Raw genomic sequence first — 25,789 nt, forward strand, 5'->3', positions numbered from 1 at the left:
AATCAACCAGAGTGCCATTTTACGCGTTTCATCCGCCAATTGCAGGCTTTGTCAAAGGCTTTGACAAAGCCCGCACCTGGCGGATGAAACATGCGTCGGGTGCACTTTTAGCTCACAGTTAGGCAGGACGGCTGATAGGGACTTTGAAGGGCAATTACCATTTACGTATCGGGAGGGACTCATTGAGGGTGAACGGGTTGGAGGCTCTTGTGGATCCGAGGGCGAGAACCTGTAGCTATTCGATGTTTTGATGTGCCTGAGGCGCACTTTACTCCACCGTACGTTGTTTCTCACCGTTACCAATTAGACAAGGGCCTCTCACTATAGGGGAGGGATCTCGAAGTGGGTGAAGGGGTCGGCATTGTGAGGGGTATCGCCTGGGTGACTTTGTTGGCGATTACACAACATCACGGTGGCATTTTGAATATTCTACATAATAATTTTGACTAGTTATCACTTTTATTGCCTGGTCAATCAGCCTCCTGCAGCCAACTAGTATTTTAATGTTGTATTACAAGTGATGTTTTAATTAAAGCAGCTCGGAGGTGATGGATGGGAGGCTGCAGCTCTTTCATTTCTACTTTTGAGACATAGAAGAAAGATCCAGCCTGTACCATTTTGCTGCGGGGGGGGGGGGGATGGAGAGAGACAATAGAGAGTCCCAATCTCACCTTGAACTGGCGGCTGTGCTGCGGGGTGTACTCCAGGGTCCAGAGGGAGCGCAGAAGCTTGGCCAGTTGTTCCGTCACCTCCCCGCGATCCTGAGCTCCGCCGGGGCTGTTGGGAGGGGAGTCGGCCGCCTCCTTGTATTGCTCCAGGCCCAGGAACTCAGCGAACAGGTCGGTGTTGCTGAGACATTGCAGCACGGCGTTCATGAAGCAGGTGTTCCCGTGGTTCCTGAGGCCCGACAGTCCGGGGAGCAGAGGGCTGGGGGGTCGGCTCCGCTCGTTCTGCTGTTGCTGCTGTAGGAGGGGCGCGGAGGGCGGTTCCACGCGGGCAGGGGAGCCGGCTTTGTCCCGGGAGGGCTCGGTATGATCATGCTCGCTGTTCAGGTGAGATAAAGCGCTGAGGGTCCGTAAGAAGCGGCTCACTAAGCCACCGCGCCGCCAGAACAGCTTCTTCCCCAGGGAAGCCTTTTTCTTCTCCTTCCCGCCGGCCGCCGGGGCAGCGGGGGAGCCCGACACTTGCGACATGGGTTCATCCCCTTCCCGCTGCCACCGCGACCGGGAGACAGAGGGAGAGAGGAGGAGGCAGGGTTATCCTTGAATTGCGCTACGGGCGGCACACACAGTGCATCGGGGCTTAGCTGTCACGTGACAGTGGGAGCGCCAGCCTCAAGCGTGCTCCGGCGTGCGTATCTGCCATTTTGATTGAGGGCAGACTGGCGCGTTTTACCATAGCGACAGATTGGTCCCGCCCACAAGATTGCTGCTGTCCTGTCAGTGAGACAGCTGGGCCGAATGGGATTGTTTGTACACACTAGTCACGTGATAGCTTCTATGCAATGGACCTGTCAGATACTGGAGTGACACAAACTCCCCACAACTATTGCATACCGCCCAACATTTTGGAAGTAAAAAGAGGGACAAAAATGTTTTTTTCCCGCACATAGCGCAGCAATTTTTATGACCACACCCCTTTCTGTGGCCACACCCCTACTTACCATGTTTGTTTTACAAAATTTGGCAGGTTATGAAAGTTTGAAAATATTTCTCCTTATCTAAATTGTGTTTTTGTGTCTCAAAATTGTTACAAAGTATCTTATTTGCACCTGTTAGCTATTCTGGGCTCTCTGCTAAAAGCCAATTAAGTGAGAAACTTTGTTTCTTTTTCTGGCTGTTCAGTGCACAGAAAAGAGGGACTTTCCAGTACAAATGAGGGACTGCGGGTTGAGCTGTCAAAAGAGGGAGTGTCCCTCCGAAAAAGGGACAGTTGGGAGGTATGCTATTGAACAATGGAAAGAGGGACAATAAGGCCACCCAGGGGAATTGTAAACACGCCCGTTTGTGGCCACGCCCCTATAATTACCGTGTCCATTTTACACAATTTATCAGGTTATGACAGTTTGAACACGTTTCTGCGATTTTTAGGACCATGGTTTATGTGGTATAAAACGTTTGATAATGAAGGTGAAATTGCCCTTTAAGCTGTGAGTCTCAGTTCTCCCAAGAGACCTGCTTATCTTAAATAGTTACAATTGTATCTTTGCTTTATTTAAATAGTTACAATGGTATCTTTGCTTATCTTAAATAGTTACAATTGTATCTAAGGGCAGTGGCACACGAGATTTGTCACCCACCATTTTTTTGGACGCGGCTGCGGGCATCAAATCTCCCGACAATGCCTCTCCATTTCCGGCAATTGAAAGCGCTGACAGTATGTCCAATGTATCGATTATATGAGAGGTCAATTTGAGGATCGCATCAATGAATCAATGTGGCCCTCCATCTGACTGGATTTTTTATACTGCCGGATCAACATCTGGTCAACTTTTGGCCAGATATCGATCAGAGAAGCCCTATATACTGCCCAATAATCTACCAGTTTAATATGTTAATCGGCCAGTGTATGGGGACCGGCGTCTGCTGCAACCATTTTGGTATTAAAGAGGCACCAAACTGCCTATATTAGTTCCCCTGCTCCACTCAGTTCATTGTCCTATTGTTGCTGTTTTTATTTACTGTTAATTCTGCACTCCCTCTAATATCAGCTCCGTCCCAGGCAATGGTTCCTCCAAACCAGGAGTGATTCTGGGATTCCTTGTCCCTAATTCCTTTTTGGTACCGACTTCAGCAGCAGGATTTGTATCCCCAATAGACCAGGTGTTTACCTGGTGGCAGTCAAACATACAAGATCTAGCAGGATTTCAAGGACCCAAAAGGCCAGACACTTAAATGGCGGAAGTCAAACATACAAGGTGTTTACCTGGCGGCAGTCAAACAAGGGGTAGTAGGATATCAAGGCCTCAATAGGTCTGGGTGCTTTGCTGCTGGTAGTCAGTGGACACTAATTCACTGGGATGCCCACAGGAGTCCCCAAACTGGATATCAAAAGAAGCCCCTGGGCCTCACTGATTATAGTCGTATCAGTACCTTGGGTTATCTGGTGGACTTCTGACAGTTTAAAGCATGGGTGGACATTTCCACCAGTATCAGCTGGAGCTCTAGATTTCTCATCTGCACATAATCTTTCCTCCTTGCCTTCCTGAGCTGTCTCCACCCTACAATGGCAGCCACTGCTTGGAGTCTCCATATGATGTTGTAGTACCTACACTCCTCCTTCCTTCTACTCCTCCTTAGGTATGGTTCTTCCTTTCTAGTAACCCTTTCAGCCTTAGTATCCTCCAGGAGCTGGTCCCACAATATTTGGATTGTTCCTCACCCAGTGACACTTCTTGATGTCACATCTTGGGCACCGACTACTGAAAACAGGTGTTGATAAAACTCCAGTTGATTGTAATAAGTACTTAGGTCTCTAGATGGCAGCATGGTGCAGGGAATCCCTATGTCAGGCAGTAGCAGTAAGTTGTCCCCAGTATCATCAGGGGTAGGAGATTGCCCTGTGCAGGAAATATAAACTTGATTGACAGTAGTTTAGGGTTGTCTGATGACCAGGAGAATTTACCATACCAAGGGCTAAGGCCAGCTAGCCATAAAACAACTTACTTTGATGGTCATGGGGCCTGAGCAGGATTTTAAAAAATATGTTATTAATAAAAGTGTGAGGTGTGCTCCAGTGCACAGATGTCACATACAATATTCATTAGCATCAGCTGATGTTGCAATGTGAGTCTCAGCATAGGGTTTGCTATGTAAGTATACCATGGATCAGCCTGTGCCCCTTTCATCAGCCAAAGCCAGAGCTCAGGGATCCACTAATTACATTAACAATCCCTTGCGCATGGCTGTGATTGCAAATTTTTAATGAGATGGGAAGTCATCAGCATCCCACTCCCAATGTTTTCTATATTCAGGTGTGAAGTCCAGTAAGAATTTGCTGTTCTTCAGTCCCTATCAGCTGGTGGTGCCAGATCTACACTTACAGGAATTAAAGGAATGGTAACATAAAACAATTACATTTTTTAAAGTAACAAAATATAATGCAATTGCCCTGCACTGGTAAAACTGCTGTGTTTGCTTCAGAAACACTACAAATGTTTATATAAATGAGCTGCTGTGTAGCAATGGGGGCAGCCATTCAAAGGAGAAAGGTAGGACAGGGCAACAGTACATGATATTTTCATTACTTTAAAACACTTTCAGTTTTTGGTGTTACTGTTCCTTTAATTCAGTTAAAGGTGCTTTTAAAGATATACTGACACCAGAAATTAAATTGAATTAAAAAGCTAAAACTTGGTACTCCAGTATTTTTAAGTAGGGACGGTTGTTTGTCCAACCACTTTGCCAGGCTGGTGGGATTCAGGAGTCAGGAGGGGGTGCTCATTAAAGATGGGCACTAGTACAAATACTGGCAGTACTATGTATTATACAGAGCAGCTCTAGGAACTTAATGGCAACATAAAGGGGCAAATTCACTAAGATTCGTAGTTGCACCAGGCGTTACTTCGCCGCACTTCGCCAGGCGTAGTTTCACCAGCGCTCCGCAAATTCACTAAAATCCGAAGTCAGGGGTAGCCTAAGGTTGCGAAGTTGCGCTAGCGTTGATTCGCTAAGCGAATCGAAGTTACGCTAGCGATGGTTAATTAGCATATGGCGCCAAATTCAAATTTCAATGGAGGAATACGTGCAATCACTACAAATGCCTGGAAAACCTTCAAAACATCAAATAAATTTTTTTTTTTGCCCTACACATGTGCCCACTGTATAGTTAAGTTGCCATGAGTTAGGAAATGTAGGGGGGAAGGAGGGGAGCCCCAAAAAATTTTTCGATCTTTTTCAGTCTATCACCCATAATATAGAAAAAACGCCAGCATTTTTTGGGACTTAGAAAAAATTTTAACTTTTTTTGAAGCAATCCCTATCTACTCTATTGCGCTTCGCCTGATCTGAGGTGGCGAAGGAAGTCTAGCGTAAAAGGTAGCGTTCAGAACAATGCGCGCTTTAGTGAATTTGCATAGTTACGTCCGTTGCGCAAAGTCGCCAGGCGTAAGGGTGCGAAGTAACACTAGCGAATGTACGCCAGTGTTTGTTAGTGAATTTGCGAAGTAACGAAAATTACCAATGCTAGCGAATTGACGCTAGCGTTAGGCGCTTCGGCGCATAGAGAATTTGCCCCATAGAGCCTAAGTGACTGCTTCAGACTATAGCCAACTCCTAAAAGGCTACAAAGCTGAATTCTAAACATCATTGCAAGTAAATAAATATGATAAGAACTCATTAGAGACAGAGTAACATGAAGCAAGCACCCCACTGTGGCCATGCCATGTAATATTAAGTGCAGCAGCACTTATGTGCTTGAAACAGGATTGCTAAAATCGAATATCAAATATTTGCTCAGACCATTGGAAGTGCAGAGAAACCCATTATATCATTATATAATCAAATTCATAATAATCTGCTTAGTTGATAGTAAGCAATTGAGAAAGTCTGCCAGGCTTGAATGGATGGAAAATCACAATGCAGAATTGAGTCACGCATAGTATTACACTTTAGTGCCTGTTATTTCTTGGTTTTAAAGGGATACTGTCATGGAAAAACATGTTTTTTTTAAATATTCTTGCTCCAGCAGATTTTTTTAAATTTAGTTTTGAAATCTGACATGGGGCTAGACATGTTGTCAGTTTCCCAGCTGCCCCCAGTCACGTGACTTGTGCTCTGATAAACTTCAGTCACTCTTTACTGCTGCACTGCAAGTTGGAGTGATATCACCCCTCCCCAGCAGACTGTCAGCAGAACAGTGGGAGGGTAACCAGATGACTCCCTGGAAGATATAAGAACAGCACTCAGTAGTAAAAATCCATGTCCCACTGCGACACCTTTCATTACATTGAGTCGGAGAAACAACAGCCTGCCTGAAAGCAGTTCCATCCTGAAGTGCTGGCTCTTTCTGAAAGCACATGACCAGGCAAAATGACCAGAGATGGCGACTACACACCAATATTACAACTAAAAAAAATACACTTGTTCGGTTAGGAATGAAATGTTACACAGTAGAGTGAATTATTTGCAGTGTAAACTGTGTAATTTAGAAATAAAAATGACACCATAAAATCATGACAGAATACCTTTAAAGTCATGCTTGAATCAGTGTACAGGTATGGGATCCGTTATCCTGTGACCCATTATCCAGAAAGATCCGAATTATGGAAAGGCCAAATCTATAGACTCAAATACAGTAATCCAAATTTTTAAAAATAACTTCCTTTTTCTCTGTAATAATAAAACATTACCTTGTACTAGATCCATATTAAGAGATAAGTCATCCTTATTGGAAGCAAAACCAGCCTATTGGGTTTATTTAATAATTATATGATTTTCTAGTAAACTTTAGGTATGAAGATCCAAATTATGGAAAGATCTGCTATCTGGTAAGCCACAGGTCCCGAGCATTCTCGATATCAGATCCGATACCTGTAGTAGAATTCACTTCAGGAGTCAGAACCAGTAGTGCAAATACTACAAAGACAGACAGGGCAAATTCACTTCTCTGAAGGCCCTGGGCAGTGCTTGGGTTGCGCTGTAACAGAGGGGAGAGCAGAAGAGAAGAGGGAGGGGAGCAAACACAGACATGGGGTACATACTGGGTTGAACTGGGGGGCACCGGGGATGCAGTTTCAGGGCCCCCCTCCGGACCCCCACGCACAGCGCATGTGCTCTTGAGCGGAAGCGCATGCATGGAGAAAAAAGAAAAGTAGTACGTGCAGGAAGAAGAAAAGCAGTGCAGGGTGCGAATCTGGGCAACTGGGTTTTTTCCCTGGTGTCGCCGGCCCAATCCGACCCTGGGTACCTACAAGTACCTGCCCAGCACCCCCCATATCTTTGTGCCCTAGGCAGGTGCCTCTTTTGCCTTCCCCTAGTTCTGGCCCTGATGACCACAGTTCTGGGCATGAAAAATGACTGTTCTGTCTGCATCATTATTCTTTGAGCTACAACCATTCTTCTGGTGTGACAATAGCAATGATGCCCCCAAACCTTGCCTCTAGCCTCCAAGCTGGCTATGCATAGTCACTCATGTGAGCCCAGCAGAAGAGCTTACAAATCTGCAGTTATGTAAACAATGGTTTTCCCAAAGGATCTCTAACCACTGTGGTCCAAATGCTCTGTAACTGTATTATTAATTAGAAAGAAAGGATGCCCGGCAAGTTGTAGCAACAGTATAGGTTGACGTCTGCGGATGCAATCTAGACAGATCTAAAGAGAGTCAGTAATTATATATATTAGCCTGTGTCAGTGCCAATAACCATAAAATATAACATACCACTAGGTTGTAGCCTATTGTGGTGTAGAACATTGCTTCCTTACAGATAGCGCTAGTGGACATTCCATAGGTCATACAGAACCATATACCAGCGCTGTCCAACTTCTGTGGTACCGAGGTACCAAAATTTTTACTGGCCTATGTGGTGGAGGGCTGATAATGGGAGTCAGTATTGGCCACTCCCCCTTTTAAACCACACCCACTGTAAACCACACCCATGTTACCACAAGAACTTTTAAGATCATATCCACATTAACGGTGGTAGCACACCAAAAAACCAAATGGTTGGTGCTCACTGCAGGGAAATCCCTCATCACTAATATGTGAAAAATTGAAGTCATGTTAAAACATAACCTTAAATCCATATGCCTCATCCTCCCCTGTGGATAATTCAACAACCCCCCAACACATGATTAAACACTTTAGGGGCCCTTAACAACAATTTCCAAATGCTAACAAACCCCAAGAACAAACCCCTAACAGGCTTACATTCCACAGGTAGCATAGGGCAAGCAGAGAATGGCACACACAAGCAGCACTGGGCAAGCAGAGAATGGCACACACAAGCAGCACTGGGCAAGACAGCATTTTGGATAAAGTGTGAACAGGAGAACAATGTGGGCAGTTTCAGTCTGGGTCTCAGGTGTGAACAGTACAGGCTTTAGGATATAAACAATAGAGGTGTCAGAAGTGTGAACAATACAGGGGGATCACAGGTGTGAACAATAGAGGGGATTAGTCTGGATTTGAGGTTTAAACAATGCAGGGGCCAGTTAATCTCTGTAGTGATACCTTTTAAATTTTACATATGGTAAGCAGACACAGCATGTGGGGAGCCACAGAACGGGGAGTCGCCAGTTGGACAGCCCTGCCATATACTTACACTCAGTGTCGGACTGGGACACCAGGGACCCACCCAAAAACCTGAGACCAGGGGTGGGGTCCACCCAAAAAACTTTAGACCAGGGGCCCACTCTCAGTACTATTATTCTTTCTCTTCTCACCCAACCTCTGTTCTCCTAGTCTCTTTTCTTTATATATTATAATGCCTGGAACGGCAATCTGTGGGTTCTGGCAAATGCCAGGGGAGCTGCTGTAAAATGCCATAGACAGTATTTATTGGGCTGGTGGGGGGCCATTTGGGCTTCTGTGTACTTGAAATGACAGGGCCTATTTTGACTCCCAGTCCAGACCTGTTACTAAAATCTTATATTCCATCTATTTAGCCTTTGTTCTCATAGAAATAGGGAATGACCATGAAATGGGCCAAATGTTTAGCAGCATGAGGGACACCTAGGCCCACCAGGAATTTTCCTGGTATCCCAGTGGGCCAGTCCGACACTGCTTATGCTACTGAGAAGGAAAGGGTTCATCACTAGGAGAGCAGAACTTTATTCATGACGAGTGGGTGGAGGGAGGCACATAGGCATCCCCTACGTATCCCATAACTTGTGCATCATTTAGACATGCAAATAATGGAACTCAAAGAATCTCAGGCCTGCAACGGAGCCCTGTACGTGCTACTTGCCCTATGGCAGGCATTAAGGAAAGGGCTGTTTTGCTGCAAAGGGCACTCGGACCCTGGACGCAACTTTTCAAATAAGCACTAAGGGGCACAGTTTTGCACTTTCATACTGTATATGCTTATTGTAAAAGTACAGTTAATGTAATTCTTCATTTTATGTTCTATCACTTTTGAAACCAGTGTATGAAATGATACCAGATTATGCAAGGAGTTGGCCAACAGCCATATACAAGAAACCTCAAGCTAAGCAACGTTTCGAGCTTATCCAGCTTATCCAGTTTATCTTGATAAAAGGCTGGATAAGCTTGAAACATCGCTTAGCTTGAGGCACGAATAAAATTACACTTTTTTCACCATAATCGGAGTGCTGCTGAAACATCTTCTTGTATATGAATCAGACCTGGGCAGACAGACTCACGGACGGCACCCGCCGCTGTAAAAATCGGTGAGAGTGTTTGTGTAGCACTACTTTGTCTTTGTGGCCAACAGCCATACTGTATGTACCTACTGTTCTGAGTCAAATCTAATTAATTTCTCTAAGACCTAATTTCACTAAGTGCCAATATTCCTCCAAGACATAGAACCATCTTTCTCAGCTTCACATCACTATATAATATTGGGATATATATTTATTAATAATTTGCCTAATGGCACCAAATTATCGACTGAAATATGGTGCAGTTTTAAGCCCTATGAAGTGGCTGCAAGGCCCCAATGTTTATTAAACCACCTAGGCCCCCTGTGAGGTTAGCCCTGAAAACCAGGCTTTGTTTTGTTTTTTTTAAAAAAAAGCCTGGCTAAATACATCCTGCCCCAGTCTGCCCTGTAATATCCAAATAATCAGATGTCTTTTTCTGTCTGGCCCAACCACTGGGATCCATGGGACTCATGCCTTTCCTCCCTTATACTTTCAGTTCCTCTTGAAATGAACTTTTATCTTGTAGCTGATACAATACAAGGTCAACAGGGATACATTTAGACACTTTGCAGTTGAGCTTTATTTTGTATTCTTTATGGTTTCAGAAGAGGCAAATAACTCAAAAACTATAAAAAGGAAAAAATGAAGGCCAATTGAAAGGTTGTTTAGAATTAGCTATTCTAGAACATACTAATTAGTGTTAGTTGAACGGCTCCTTTAAAATATTCAAAGAATTCTAAAATGCAATCTGCATTTTCAATTCTGGACACAGAGTGGCGCTCAAGCCCTAGACAGACAATATTTCTTCTGTCCGGTAGTTAGCGTTCTCTAAAATATTTGTTTCTTTTTTTTTTTGGAGCAATAATGAGCAGAGATGGAAATCTGCAGAGCAGGTAGGCAGTGCTAAATACAATATCAGTCAAGAAAGGACTTCAGTGATGAAGAGAGTCACAGCCTGCAGGTGGAAAATTTCCAGGACTTACCTACAGCATTAAAAAAAACAAGGGGACAAATCTTAGATCCTAACTTGAGATTGTGATACCCTCTGAAAGCTTGTGCACAGCTAACTCTAGTGTGCTAGGACTATACAGGTGAGACCTCATATACTTTTCACATGTGTGTCTATATATTTTTATTTAAGTTTCAGTGCAGCCAAACTTTACAAATTTACAGTTTATGATTTACAGAAACTATATATATATATATCAAACAAGGGGAAGTTGTATTTCTTTCTCTCTCTCTCTCTCTCTCTCTAAAATATCATGTAAAGCAAGGCACTCACAGGTCTTAAAATTTGGTGAAAAAGAGATAAAGTTTAGTTATTTGGAATAACAAATAAACTTTATCTCTTTTTCACCAAATTTTAAGACCTGTGAGTGCTTTGCTTTACATCATATTCTGTATGACTTTTCTGCAGTGTGCACCCAGGCTTTTTCTCCAGTAAGTGAGTACAGCTATTTTTCATATATATATATATCTATAACAAACAAGGGAAAGTTGTGCTCACCACTTTTTTTTAAAACCATTAGGCGGGGGTGCAATGAGGGTGTGACCACAAAATACATATAGTCAAATACAAGAGTCCCCTGCACACAACCCATTATCAATATATTTAAGACAGCGACATTTTGTGCATACTGCTACTAAAAAATGCCTTACCCTTTAAACAAAACAGGGATTGTTTGTCCATATATTGCAATATATTTAAGCTGGCCAACTACGTCAAAGTCATCCCATATCTGGCCAGTCCTATGCTCAATTTTATCTGATTCATTAAGAATTCAATTGCTTCATTATACATTTTACAAAGGGACTTGGTTTTACCTGCAACTTAACTTGCTGCTTTCAAAGTAAACCTCCATACTTGGCTGCCCTTTTATTAGACACCAGTGGGATCACCTGACTATAGTTGGGAAGGGTGGGAGCTACAACATGGAGCTGGTCACTGCTCCTGTATAAACTATAACAAACAAGGGTAAGGCATTTTTTAGTAGCAGTATGCACAAAATGTCGCTGTCTTAAATATATTGATAATGGGTTGAGTGCAGAGGACTCTTGTATTTGACTATATGTATTTTGTGGTCACACACTCATTGCACCCCCGCCTAATGGTTTTAAAAAATAGTGGTGAGCACAACTTTCCCTTGTTTGTTATAGTTTGTACAGGAGCAGTGACCAGCTCCATGTTGTAGCTCCCACCCTTCCCAACTATAGTCAGGTGATCCCACTGGTGTCTAATAAAAGGGCAGCCAAGTTTGGGAGTTTTACTTTGAAAGCAGCAAGTTAAGTTGCAGGTAAAACCAAGTCCCTTTGTAAAATGTATAATGAAGCAATAGAATTCTTAATGAATCAGATAAAATTGAGCATAGGACTGGCCAGATATGGGATGACTTTGACGTAGTTGGCCAGCTTAAATATATTGCAATATATGGACAAACAATCCCTGTGTTGTTTAAAGGGTAAGGCATTTTTTAGTAGCAGTATGCACAAAATGTCGCTGTCTTAAATATATTGATAATGGGTTGAGTGCAGAGGACTCTTGTATTTGACTATATATATCTATATCTATATATATATATCTATATATATATATATATATATATATATATATATATATATATATATATATATATATATAGCTCTATTTTCATGACTCTTTATGACTTTAATACAATAGAATATGGAGTCAGAATGTACTTATTGGCCTTTACTTTAATCCATTTTTAATCCATCTAATTCTCTCCCTCATCTGTTTCTTTCTTTCTATGGGTTGGTTTCATTCTTCTGAATGGAAAATTATGCCAAGCAAGATGGATTATTGAGTTAGTGCCAATGCTCATGTAGTTAGGGACTACAAAATACCTGACTTTGGCGGTCACTGTTTTGGGAACCCACTTTTCTGCGTTCTGTCCCTTTCAAATGTCACAGGCAGCAGATGCCAATGAGGATGGCATGCCAGTCCTGGTCTCCCCAAAACACCCAGTGCAGGCTGATAGCAGTGTAGGCGGAGGGAACAGTGCCAGATCTAATTTACTTGTCATGGCATCTTTCTCTGGTTAGAGAGACAGAGCTCAGTCCATGCCAGAGCCAGCTGAAATTGAATGTGTGCTCTCTGTTCCTGGGGCCAGGGCTTTGTAATTGATCTCTGTGCGCTGAGCCAAGAGGGAGAGATTGGGATTCAGCAGGGACAATGCAGTCAGATCTCTGGGACAGGTGAGAAACCTCAAATCCTATATCAACCCTTATTTCTGCATATCTCTATGTCACATACTAATTAGCGGATGATATATGCTCCCTAAATATTTACCTCACAATTTGCTTTAATTGTGGGATATTCATATTCACCTATATCTCTTTCCTATCTATGATGTGAACCTTATATATAGATATCAGGGTTATTGATATATTCATTTTATTGACTGATGGTTTCTTGATTTATTTATTAACAGGGATTCGCACCTTGTGAATTCCCTTTCTGTGCTAGAGAGGTAAATTATGAACATCCTGTTTTAATAGTTACCGCCATACCTTAAGCTCCGTTTAAAGTGAATGAATCAAGAACAGCCTGATGACAGTATTTATTATCATAATGTAATAATTCCAGGGCAAATATTTACGATGACACTTGACTAGGCAGTCCACTTTCACCTTCAAACACTGCACAACATAGTATATAGCTCCCTAAAGTTGAACCCAGTCCTAGAACTATGTTTGATAGGTACAGTTGCATTAATCTTTTGCGCACAGATTTGTTACATTCAACAGTAAGTCACAGTTTTGTGCCCTTTATTGGATTTTGCTGCGTTCCGACAAATAGATTTTATCTAGATTTCATTGGGGAATGCTCTTAAGATCCCCACTGATTGGAATCCTATGAGTCATCTGAGACCACCTTGGGGCTTAATGTGCCCTCCATAGTGCCCTGGAGATAATAATAAAATGCTGTTCTGCTGTAGGTCCATCATGTCTAATAGTGGGAAGAAACTGACGCAGAAGCTAAAGAAGAACCTGCCAGTGACTGGCCCACAAGCGCCGACTCTGTACGAGTTGATGCAATGGTATTGCCTGAATACGAACACCCATGGGTGCCGGAGGATCGTGGTATCCAAGGGACGGCTGCGTAGGTGGATATGGATTGTGCTGACCCTGATTGCTGTGGCGCTAATCTTCTGGCAGTGCGCTCTGCTACTAATGACCTACTACAGCATTAGTGCTTCCATCACCGTCACCTTCCAGAAACTGGTGTACCCCGCAGTCACCATCTGTAACCTGAACCCCTACAGGTAAGCTCCTCGCTAGTGTGTGCCTCCGTCTAAAGCGCTCACCAGTAATTCTCTCTAGACATGCAGATATTTCAGCCAACCTTTACAGTAAAATGCATCTATCTACCTAAATAAAGATCTATCATCTGTCTACCTAAAAAAATATAGCTTGGCTGAAAGGTAGGCTCTACAAATAAGCAAATATAACCACCAGGAAGTTTATTATCTTCCTGAAAGTAATTACTTATAAAATACAAAAAAGGGCCAGTGTACATTGTTTGATCAGCCCCCTTTAAACTGTGTTTGAAGTAGATCAGTGGCATTTCCATTATATTAAGCTTTGGAATGATCCAGCAAATCCCATTGTAACTTTTGCACTGAGCATCTCTCAGCATCTGTGTGAACCCTTCTTTTACTCACTACAAATCTTAAGGGGACGAGCACTGTGTAAAAAGGGTCATCCGTGCCCCCCTACATGAATATTACCTGCATGGCTAGCATACAGTAGGTCAGTGTACACCAGCAATGATGTCTTCCAACAAAAAACAATTCTGCAGAGAAGCCATTTCTTTGCATAATGGTAATGAAAAAGTATTGATAGAGGCACAGCACAATTTTACATTTAGATCTACCATTTTATCTGCGTCAAAAGTTGGTAAGATTCTGTCTATTTGTTTAGGACAGTTTGGCCGGTGTTGACCTTGTCTGTCCATTTAGAAAGATACATAAGCACCTCGGGGAGAAGATACACCCTGTAATCCCTTAGGACAGGGGTCCCCAAGCCACATTCAATGGTACGAGCCACATTCAATTGTAAAATGAGTTGGGGAGCAGTAAAAGCATGAAAAAAGTCCCTGGGGGTACCAAATAAGGGCTGTGATAGGCTATTTTGTAGCTCCTGTAGTGGACTGGCAGCCTACAAGAGTCTCTGTTTGGAAGTAGATCTTGTTTTTTGCTTTTTTTCTTTATTTGCAGTAAATGAAATAAAAGTTGTATACAACCAAAAATTGCTTCCAAGCCAAGGATTAAAAAATAAGCACCTGCTTTGAGGTCACTGGGAGCAACAGCCATGGGGTTGGAGAGCAACATGTTGCTTGTGAGCCTCTAGTTGGGGATCACTGCCTTAGGAGTTGCGTTTTATCTGTCCAAGTAGAAAATGTCATCTGTTAATGGCTTTTCTTTGAGCATAGATGGGACATTGGTAGATCCTGGACTGAGCAGAGCCATCTGACCTATTCCCTTTTATTTCTGATCCATTCATTCTGAGCTGAATACAATAAACTATCCCACACATTATCAGTACACCTTTAACTTTGCTTAACAGTTTCATAAACTGAAGACAAAGCCCAAGTAAACAGGAAAATATCTGCCATAAGCAAAAAGCCACCGAGCCAGAAGCTCTTCTTTTATTAGGACAATAAAACTGCCCCCATCCAAGTGATATAAGAGGAGCAACTCCTGCTTCTGATTTTCCACCTTGTCTTTCATTTACTGCAAATAAAGAAAATAAAGCAACTTCTTTGCCCAGCCCTATAAAGTCAACATTTAAGGAAATTCCTTAGCAGCCAAAGGAAAGTACTGGAACAGGCAATGTCATTTGTTCACCTTTACTCAAGTGGGAATAGGTCTAAAATTGGTAATTTGTTGCATACCCAAAATCTGCCCTGAGAAAGTGAGCCTCTTCCATATAAAATGGACCAGTCTGGGGTACTTTATCAAAGTCTTCGCTTCAGCACAGTACAGTAAAGTCACCACATGCACCATAGTTTGAATGTGCCACCCCCAAAAAAATGTTCTTTGGTTCAAATTCAGAATGTTTTTGCTTATGTGCCCAACAGTTACAGTAAAATAAAAGATCGATTGGCCACACTTGAAAAGACAACTAACCAGACCCTTAAAAAAATTTATGGATTCACTGAGCCGTTGATTCGCAGCAAGCGCGATTTGGACATCAATGATGAGAACTCTACAGAGGACATATTCCTGAAACAAATTCCCCTCTTTCGACTGGAAAGTATCAAAGGTAACCAGCTGGTTGTAAGTGACCTTAAAACCAAAAAGAGGACTCAGATGAGTGGCAAGGTCATACAGAGAGATGCTGGATCAGTGCAAGATTCTGGCAACATGGTGGGATTCAAACTGGTAAGTGTCCTTCCTTTATTGTAAAGAATAAGTATAGAGATTAAAGGAATTAGCTTTATATTGGTTACTGCTGGTGAGACCTCACAAAATAATCTATGAAATAAAAGGTAGTAATTATCAAGGAAAATGCAGAAGATCTTGGCTGTTGGACAAGTCTCCTTAAAGGGATACTGTCATGGGAAAAAAACATTTTTTCAAAATGAATCAGTTAATAGTGCTACTCCAGCAGAATTCTGCACTGAAATCCATTTCTCAAAAGAGCAAACAGATTTTTTTATATTCATGTGACTTGTGTCTGCACTTTAGGAGAGAAATGCTTTCTGGCAGGCTGCTGTTTTTTCTTCTCAATGTAACTGAATGTGTCTCAGTGAGACATGGGTTTTTACTATTGAGAGCTGTTCTTAGATCTACCAGGCAGCTGTTTTCTTGTGTTAGGGAGCTGTTATCTGGTTACCTTCCCATTGTTTTTTTGTTTGGCTGCTGGGGGAAAAGGGAGGAGGTGATATCACTCCAACTTGCAGTACAGCAGTAAAGAGTGATTGAAGTTTATCAGAGCACAAGTCACATGACTTGGGGCAGCTGGGAAATTGACAAAATGTCTAGCCCCATGTCAGATTTCAACACTGAATATAAAAAAAAATCTGTTTGCTCTTTTGAGAAATGGATTTCAGTGCAGAATTCTGCTGGAGCAGCACTGTTAACTGATTCATTTTGAATTTTTTTTTCCCATGACAGTATCCCTTTAACTTGATATAGTAACTAGAAGATGCTGGAGGTCCCCTGTCCCCTAAATCTTAAGAACAATTGTCTGCTTTTCACACAAATATCAATATTTATTCACTATATAATACACAAGAGCCATGAATATCCTGTAAATTATATCCTTATAAATGGTGACTAGTGATGTCATTTTTGTCTGCCTCTGTCCCAATATGACCTTATGTGCGACATATACTGTATGCCAACATTCTTAGCCCCTGTATTATTTTACCAGTGTGATGCCAACAACAGCTCCGATTGCACCATATTCACCTTCAGCTCTGGAGTCAATGCCATCCAAGAGTGGTATCGTCTGCACTATAATAACATCTTGGCTAAGATTTCCATGGAAGACAAAATCGCCATGGGCTATAAAGCTGATGAGTTGATAGTTACGTGCTTATTCGATGGACTGTCCTGTGATGCTCGGTTAGTAGTCCCAGACTGTTCTGCTACCTTTTCCACTCTGTAGAAATATATTTTCATTAAGTTTCATTATTAACTAGTAATATAAAACAAGTGGAGAACTCGTGCATTTTTGAAAATCTTTTCATTTTGACCACAGGAACTTCACTCTTTTCCACCACCCCTTGTATGGAAACTGCTATACCTTTAACAGTGCAGAGAGGGGAAATTTACTTGTTTCTTCAATGGGAGGAGCAGAATATGGTGAGAAGCCAGTGATAATTATCCACCCTCAACTGAACTATGCATTATGGTCTCATATTATTTACAGCCCATCTCTCTGTACTTTGCAGGGCTCAAGGTTGTCCTCTACATTGACGAAGATGAATACAACCCTTACTTGTCCACAGCAGCAGGGGCCAAGATACTGGTTCATGACCAAGATGAATATCCATTTATTGAAGATTTGGGCACAGAACTTGAAACTGGTACAGAAACATCAATAGGGATGCAACTGGTGAGAACCAGCCACTTTCTAAGGCTCTGTTTGCTTTAATACTCATCCTGTAAAAGGACTATGAGCATGGGAAACCAACAGACTTGCCAAAATCAACTTAACCAATATCCCACAACTCAAAAATCACTCTGTAACCATCATATTAAAAAAAAAACATGCAGACTCCATGCTTTTCTGCCTTACGCCTCTCATACCTCACAGTACTTATAAGTACTGTGTGGCATTAAACTCGTAAGGAAGAAACTCATGGGGTTTGTATGTTTTAAGTCAAAATAGAGCTGACATAATTCTCCTTGAAGGGTCCTTTTGCTTCAAGTAGGCTGCTAACACTGGAGGACTTGCTTATACTGTACATTGTAGCTTTAACAGACAAGTCTTTCCATGTTGCTTATTTGCAGTCTTGTTGATTGGTTCATATAGCTATCACAAGAGACTTTGCTGTTGTAAGATCGGCCCAGTTTTGCCCTAAGGCAGTGATCCCCAACCAGTAGCTCTCCAACCCCTTGGATTTTGATCTCAGTGACCTCAAAGCAGGGGCTTATTTTTGAATTCCAGGCTTGGACGCAAGTTTTAATTGCATAAAAACTATGTATAGTGCCAAGTAGAGCCTCATGTAGGCTGCCAGTCCATATAGGGGCTTCCAAATAGCCAATCACAGCCCTTATTTGGCACCCCAAGGGACTTTTTCATGCTTGTGTTGCTCCCCAACTCTTTTTACAGTTGAATGTGGATCACGGGTAAAAAAGGTTGGGGACCCCTGCCCTAAGGTATGCTAATTAGAGTGTTGTTATAATTCCAGACTGAATCTACAAAGCTGAGTGACCCATACAGTGACTGCACCATCGATGGGAGTGATATCTCAGTTGAAAACCTGTATAATAAAAAATATACCCTCCAGGTATGTCTTATCTGCCATCTTCTTGTTTTAATCAAGGGTTATTTTGTCACAGCTGCTCTTACGACCAATTGTGTTATTAAAAATACAACTGTTTCGGATCCTCTTTTCCTTTCAAGAGTTAAGTACAGGGAGCCCAAGCGTTGTTTGTTACAATGTAGAAAAAAAACACAATTAGAGCACAAGACAGATACAAAGATGGACAAACAGATTCCAAATAAATTGATGATTGTTTATGTGCCCTGTTTCCTGATGCAGATCTGCCTGAACTCCTGCTTTCAGAGAGAGATGGTTCGTTCATGTGGCTGTGCTCATTATGATCAACCCTTGCCCAATGGTGCAAAGTATTGCAACTATGAAGAGTATCCCAACTGGAGTAAGTGGCATGCAAGAGATAATACCAACCCAGTCTTTTTAAAGTCGCAGGCCTAAGGCAAAACAGGATCACATTATTTATATGAAGTAGGCAGTGGTGAATTAATGAAATGGGAGGCCTGTAGGCTGCACTTTCCACAGGCTCCCCATCTAGGCTACTTCCACTTCCAAATGTTTAGAAAAATACTGTATACCTTTCTTTTGGTATTTCTAATGCTGGCATGTACAACAGAAGACTTGTTGGTGGCACTTTGTATTCTGAAAAAATTGATCAGCAAAAAGCAATATTTCTGTTACATTGCACAGTGTTGACTCAAATGTACCATCTAAAGGTGGCCATACATGGGCCGATAAAAGCTGCCGACAGACCGAAAGTCAGCCGATCTCGATCGGATGGGACTAAAAATCCCGTCGGATCGCGGCCGCATCTGTTCGTTGATGCGGTCCCACGATCGACTGCCCATAAAGCCACCATTAGGATCCGATCGTTGGGCCCTAGCGCCCACGATTGGATCAGCCCGATATTGCCCACCTCAAGGTGGGTATATCGGGGAGAGCTACGCTCGTTTGGCGACATCGTCAAACGAGCGGATCTCTCCGTGTATGGCCACCTTAAGCCTCCTCAACATTTACTTATTTCATTTGCTATCTTTAGTTTCTTTTATGGGGAGGTGTATTGTGTGACAGAGCCAGAAACCCTATGCATATGACATATGAAATATAGCAGCCCCTATAGGGCTTCTAGTTACTAATACACATTCAAACCTGTACCATACACTCTAAGGTAGTGCACTGCAGATGTTCTTCAGCCCAGAAAACATGGAAAATGGAAGAAATTGTAAGTGGAGCTTTAAATTAGCGTGTTATGCTGACAGTTGGAAGTAGCCCTGAGATCCCATGCCATCAAAGTAGTTCATATAAGCAAATCCATTTTTCTTTGCTAGCTTTCATTTTATAAAGGTCTCCCCTTTTGTTTCTGTATTTTACAGTTTACTGCTACGTCAAACTATATAAACAATTTGTGCAGGAGGAGCTCGGATGCCAGAGCACATGCCGTGAGTCCTGCAGGTGAGAGAGTTCACTGTTTACCTTTGGGTGGCCTCGTTTTAAAACTACGAGGAACTCCCCACATTAATTGTTTTAGATAAAATTTGCAAGAGATCCATTTCCAACTTAAGACATTAGCACCATCATCAGAAATTCCATGACCTAAATAGGAGGGTCTCTCTCTCAAAATATATATCTCTAAACGCTGCCAACTTTCACATATTCCTTCTTCAATGCACCATTGTTTATTTTGCTGTATGGGGACTATAGAGCATTAAATGATACTTATAAATAAATAGATCTAGTCCAACAGATTGTATTACATAAAAATGATAAGAAATAGTGTGTTCTTACAAAAAAAATGTTTGGTATTTCAGTTTCAAGGAATGGACACTAACACGGAGTCTGGCTAAGTGGCCCTCTTTAAACTCAGAGGTACGTTCTGCATGGGTTCTTCAGCGATTTTATGTTCTATGGTCTTGAGTTCTTGTAAACTGTGAAGCACACATTATTCTATGTCTTTACTTTACTTCCATAGGAATGGATGCTGCGAGTTCTGTCTTGGGAACTGGGAGAGAAACTAAACAAAAATCTTACCAAGTAAGTCTCAAATTGAATTGCTAAGACAGACTTTTACCCTCAGTAAAACTTTTGGTGGCTTTTAAGAGGGGAAATATATATATATATATATATATCTCTATCTCTATCTCTATCTATATATGCACGATCGTCTCACAAGGAAACTGGAAGGAAGAACACCACCAGCAACAGGCAGGCCGGGCCAGCACAAGCAGAGAATCGTCAGACAGGCCCGAATCAGGATTGGAGAATGTAGAATAGTCAGTGGACAGACAAAGGATCAGGATTGGAGAGGTCAGAATAGTCACAGACAGGTAGGATCAGGATTGGAGAGGTCAGAAGAGTCAAACAGGCAGGCAAAACACAGTAGTTCAATCAGGATTCAAGTTATAAAGCACCCAGGAACAAGGCAAATTGAACCTAACAACGGGCAGCGTGCTGAAATCGAAATTTCCCTTTTATACTATTTGAATTTCACACCTATGTGCGTGATGTCATCATGCCGACGCATAACCCGGGAAGAGTGCCAGCGCGCATGCCGTAGAGGAACTGGACAGCAGGACGCAGGAGGGGCCACTGGACCCTCAAGCTTACCAAGAGACCAAGGATGGGGCTGTCTCTTAAAGTGGTCAGCCCTGACATCAGATCTGGCCAGACTATTAACCAACACAGGAGGAGGACAGGATTGCTGGAGAACCTGTATAGCTGGTTTTAACATAGAAACTTGAAACAGGTTAGATAACATAAACATCTCAGGTAACTCAAGACGGACCGAGGTTAGGTTCACAATTTCCACAATACGGTATGGACCAATAAATCTGGGTCCCCGCTTAGGAAATGGAATTTTAAGCTTGATATTCCCTGTGGATAGCCAAACCAAGTCCCCAACCTGAAATTTGGATACTTCCCAATGGTTCTTATCAGCTGCTCTTTTCTGAGTGGACATAACTGCCGACAGGGAACAATGTACCCCAGAACGAGACTTAGAACAATGCTCAACAGAAGGGAGTTTCTCTAGGGAAGCAACTGCCACCATTAAAGTGTAAGCTAGACATGAGTTTTTGCACTTGGAACCCCACTGAATAACCTCCCCAGTTACCCAATCAATGTGGGGGTTGTGTACCTGTAGCCATGGTAACCCCAGAATTAACTGGGACGAGGAACCATCGAGAACGTGAAAAGCTAATATTTCACAATGCATATTGTTCACACACATGGATAATGCCTTGGATTTTTGGGTTACCAAACCTGACCCCAGTGGGCTTTTATCAATAGCAGAAATCCTCATAGGAGGAGTGAGGGGAATATGGGGAATATTACACCTTTCTGCGAAGGCAGCATCTAAAAAATTTCCCCCAGCCCCAGAATTCACCAAGGCTGAAACTTTAACTGAACCAGGCCAGGACAAAACTACAGGTACTAAGTTTTTTGAAGCGAATTGGGGAGAGGAAATCTCATTACCCAATTGGAGCTTCCCTTCACCACTTAGGTTTTGTGGACTTCCAGGCCTTTTGGGACAATTTTTAAGGAAATGCCCCTCATCCCCACAATATATGCATAGACCCAGGGATCGCCTACGACACTTGACTTTAACAAGGGCCCCAGTCCCTGAACTAGCCACACAGCCCCACAGCATGATGGAACCTCCACCAAATGTGACAGTAGGTAGCAAGTGTTTTTTTTGGAATGCGGAGTTCTTCTTCCGCCATGCAAATTGCTTTTTGTTGACCAAATAACTAAATTTTTGTCTCATCAGTCCAAAGCACTTTGTTCCAAAATGACTGTGGCCTGTCTAAATGAGCTTTTGCATACAACGAGACACTGTGGTGTGAGTGCAGAAAGGGCTTCTTTCTCATCACCCTGCCATACAGATGTTCTTTGTGCAAATTGCGCTGAATTGATGAACGATGTACAGATACACCGTTTTTTCAGGTCTTTGGAGGTGATCTTTGGGTTGTCTGTAACCATTCTCACAATATGCCGCGCCTTTAATTTTCTTGGTCTGCCAGACCTGGGTTTTACAGCAACTGTGCCTGTGGCCTTCCATTTCCTGTTTACTTCCTTAAAGTTGAAACTGACAGTTTAAACCTCTGAGATGAGGTGAAAAGACATACCACTGTTTTCTTTTTTGTTGAAAGGCGAGTAAATTATTATTGAGGCTGAGAGGGGTTCCCAAATTTTTTTATATGACTGTATGAAAGGATAACTGCTGCCTTTCCTACTCATTGCATATATATTGTAAAACAGTTTTATCTGAACACAGAATTTCTCAAATTTTTCAGATTTGTTTTTCTTATTTCTTTATAGGAATGACCTTGGAAATCTTAATATATTCTACCAGGACCTGAATAGCAGATCCATATCTGAAAGTCCTACATACAATGTAAGAGCCAGTGTTTTCATCGGTAGCTTCAGTCGTAAAGGTCTTATACGTTATATGTAAGATGTGGTAGCATGTTTAGCCTCTTGCCTCTGGAATGCCTGAGGACAAATATAACATTTTGTAGGCATAATGAGGTAATAATAAGGTTGTATCTCAAGTTGATCTTCAGAAGTCTAAAGTAAAAATGCTGTTTTTTTTACATATACAGTTTTTTCAACTTCTATCAAAAGTACTGAAACAGTTTAATTTTATGGGGTTTTGGCTAAAAGCGTTTGCCAGATTTGAAGTGGTAAAAACAGTCGGTAATCTCACCAAAAAGTTTATCTCAATATTGACTTGAAAAATAGGCAACCATTTTCATACCAGGCGCAAGTTCTAATCATGGCTGTGTAATTGAAGCTTTTTACTGGATAAAACTGTTACATATATTAGAAAGTAATAGGAAAGTTAATGCTATTTGCTACAGTGAGTACATGGAAAAGGTTGAGAGTTTTTTTCTAGGTCTAAAGTTTGTCAAACATTATAATCCGCTTGTTTGGAGAGGTTGCCAAACGAGTGGATCTAATACTGATGTGACCACCTTGAGGTGGACAATATAAAGCTAATCCAATCATTTGGCCCTTGGGCCAAAATTTGGACTATAATTGGCGCTATACTGGTCGCATATATGGTGCAGATGCAGTCCTCAATCCCACAGGAAAAGCAAACCTGCCTGATCAGATATCGGTCAGATAGGCCCATCTGAGGACCCTATACACAGGCAGATAAGCTACCGAATAGATCTGAAGGGGCCAAATTGGCATATTAAATCTGTCCCTGTATGGCCACCTTAAATCAGTGCCAAAAAACATGTATCAGAAGGTGCACTACCATGACCACTATCATTTCCTGGTACTTTCTTCTGCCCTTGAACAATGGCAGCCTTTTCCATGCTGTCCATATTTGTGCATACATTGGCTTATCTTCTCATATTTCCTTACAGATTGTAACTCTACTCTCAAATTTTGGAGGTCAGCTTGGCCTGTGGATGAGCTGTTCCATGGTCTGTGTGCTTGAGATTGTTGAAGTTTTCTTCATTGACTCATTTTGGGTTATCCTAAGACAAAAATGGCACAAGTTGTGCAATTGGTGGAAAAATCGCAAAGAGAATGAAATAGAAGAAATCCCTGATATTACTGTACCAGCCATGGCTGGGCATAACAATCCACTGTGTGTTGACCACCCTATCTGTCTTGGAGAAGATGATCCTCCTACATTTCATTCTGCTCTCCAGCTTCCCCAAGCCCAAGACTGTCGGGTACCAAGAACTCCACCACCAAAGTACAACACTTTACGGATACAATCTGCTTTTCATTTGGAGACAATTGACTCTGATGAGGATGTAGAAAGGTTTTAAGTATTCACTTTCACTTCCATGAAAAGAAGTTCAATCTCTACATTAGGAACTCCTACTGCCTAGACACTTTATAATAATGAGTGTGGCACTTCCCACACTCAGCAAGACTTCATCAAACTTTGCAGAGATGGTCTTGCTGACGTGGTATCTTTTGTTGCTTGAATATATCTAATATCTAAGGCCTTGCTTAGATATCTAAGGCCTTGCTTAAGGTCCGTATCCGTATGTGCCACAACCAGACTGAATTGAGAAGTCGCTGGTTGTAGAAAATATGGTCTGATGTAAACAGGGATGCCATCGGGGGGGACAGAGGGGAGTTGTAGGGGGCCCCGTGGGCAAGGGGGGCCCGGCCACAGAACACTTACTTGATTAGCCGGGCCCCCCCCGAGCTGCCGACTTCGGGAAGGCAGGGCGGGAGCACAAGGGGAGGTATTTTCTGTCAATTACTTTCCCTTATTGGTCACAGAGTTTAAGTCCCGGTTGAGCTGCTCAGGGATTGGATAGCTGAGGTTTAAACTTCCCCTCCAGCTCATCCAATCACCATGCAGCTTTACCGGGATTTGAAATTCTGTGACCAATAAGGGAAGAAAATGCTGTCACTGGAAGAAGATGCAGTCATCTGTGCTCCCCTCCTCCCTTCTGTAGTTGGCGGCTCACTTACAGCAGGTAATGAAGTAAGTGCAACATGGCAGGGCCCCCTAAAGGTAACCCTTTGTGATCCCTGTTGTGTCGGGGGGCCCTGGGCACCAATTGTTTTTTAAACTTCTGGGGGGGGCAAGTTTTTTTACATGGACTTTAAGGGGGCCTTGGCCACCAATGTTCTTATAACATGGGGGGGGCCCTGGCCACCAATTTTTTTACCATGTGGGCTCCTAGCCACCAATATTTTTTAATGGGGGGCCCTGACCACAAATGTTTTTTTTAATGGGGCGGGCCCTGACCACAAATGGTTTTTTATAGAGGGCCCTGACCGAAAATGTTTTTTTATTGGGGGCCCTGGCCACAAATGATTTGTATGGGGGCCCCTGACCACAAATGTGGTTTTTTTTATGGGCGCCCTGACCACAATTTTTTTTTTTTAATAAACATGTGAGAACCCTAGCCACCAATGTTTTTTTTTTGTTTACTGTGTGGTGGGGGTGGACCTGTGGGGTGGGCAGACCTGTAGGTGGGGCTTGCAGAAGGGGGAACACAGGTGGCCCAGGAAATTTTGTCTTATGGGGCCCTGTGATTTCTGATGGTGGCCCTGGATGTAAATATGTCTCTGTAGTCTTTCTTCTGTTCACAAATATTTACCTTACCTTACTTTCCCCATTGCGGTTGATTGAAGGATTTTTCAAAAGCTGTTCTTTACTAAAGGATTCAGATGCCCATTACTTACTAGGTGACTCTTTCTCATTGTTGTGTGTTAAAAGACAGTTGTGCTGCTCACATAACAGACTTCTGCTGCTCAATAAGATGCAAAAACTTGGGACTTGGATTTCCTGCAAACTAGAGAAAAGCAAAGTATCCTGGTTTTATATATGGGATGATACACACAAAGATAGCAATAGATTTTAGAAGATAAGAAGATTTATATGTTACAGAGAGCTGTCTGTACTTGATTTCATCATATTTAAGAGGTTATTGTGAAGATTTCGATTTTTGTAACAAAATGTTTTTAGATTTTTCCCTTTGTACTAATCTGTATCATGATCTTCAGTCGGTCG

General features: G+C 42.3%; 2 protein-coding genes across 3 annotated transcripts in view; one reads left to right on the forward strand and one right to left on the reverse strand.

Annotated features, from left to right (window-relative positions):
* Window positions 1-1,372, reverse strand: part of usp31.S (ubiquitin specific peptidase 31 S homeolog) — a 40,951-nt gene extending 39,579 nt beyond the window's left edge. For both annotated transcript variants that reach the window (XM_041579260.1, XM_018239200.2), the window contains exon 1: window positions 672-1,372. In XM_041579260.1, the coding sequence (XP_041435194.1) occupies window positions 672-1,193 (522 nt within the window). In that variant the 5' untranslated portion in view covers window positions 1,194-1,372. The remainder of the gene's footprint in view (window positions 1-671) is intronic.
* Window positions 1,373-10,357: 8,985 nt separating this feature from the next.
* scnn1g.S (sodium channel, non voltage gated 1 gamma subunit S homeolog) lies at window positions 10,358-25,492 on the forward strand (the record flags this gene model as incomplete). The annotated part of the gene is given in 13 exon segments (NM_001085662.1): window positions 10,358-10,411; window positions 13,277-13,603; window positions 15,421-15,724; window positions 16,719-16,912; window positions 17,049-17,152; window positions 17,242-17,405; window positions 18,205-18,303; window positions 18,559-18,676; window positions 19,665-19,743; window positions 20,100-20,157; window positions 20,261-20,322; window positions 22,609-22,684; window positions 23,667-25,492. Coding segments are annotated over 12 exon segments (1,992 nt in total).
* Between the last annotated feature and the right edge of the window lie 297 nt (window positions 25,493-25,789).

This window comes from Xenopus laevis, chromosome 9_10S, assembly GCF_017654675.1.
Source record: "Xenopus laevis strain J_2021 chromosome 9_10S, Xenopus_laevis_v10.1, whole genome shotgun sequence".
Taxonomy (NCBI): domain Eukaryota; kingdom Metazoa; phylum Chordata; class Amphibia; order Anura; family Pipidae; genus Xenopus; species Xenopus laevis.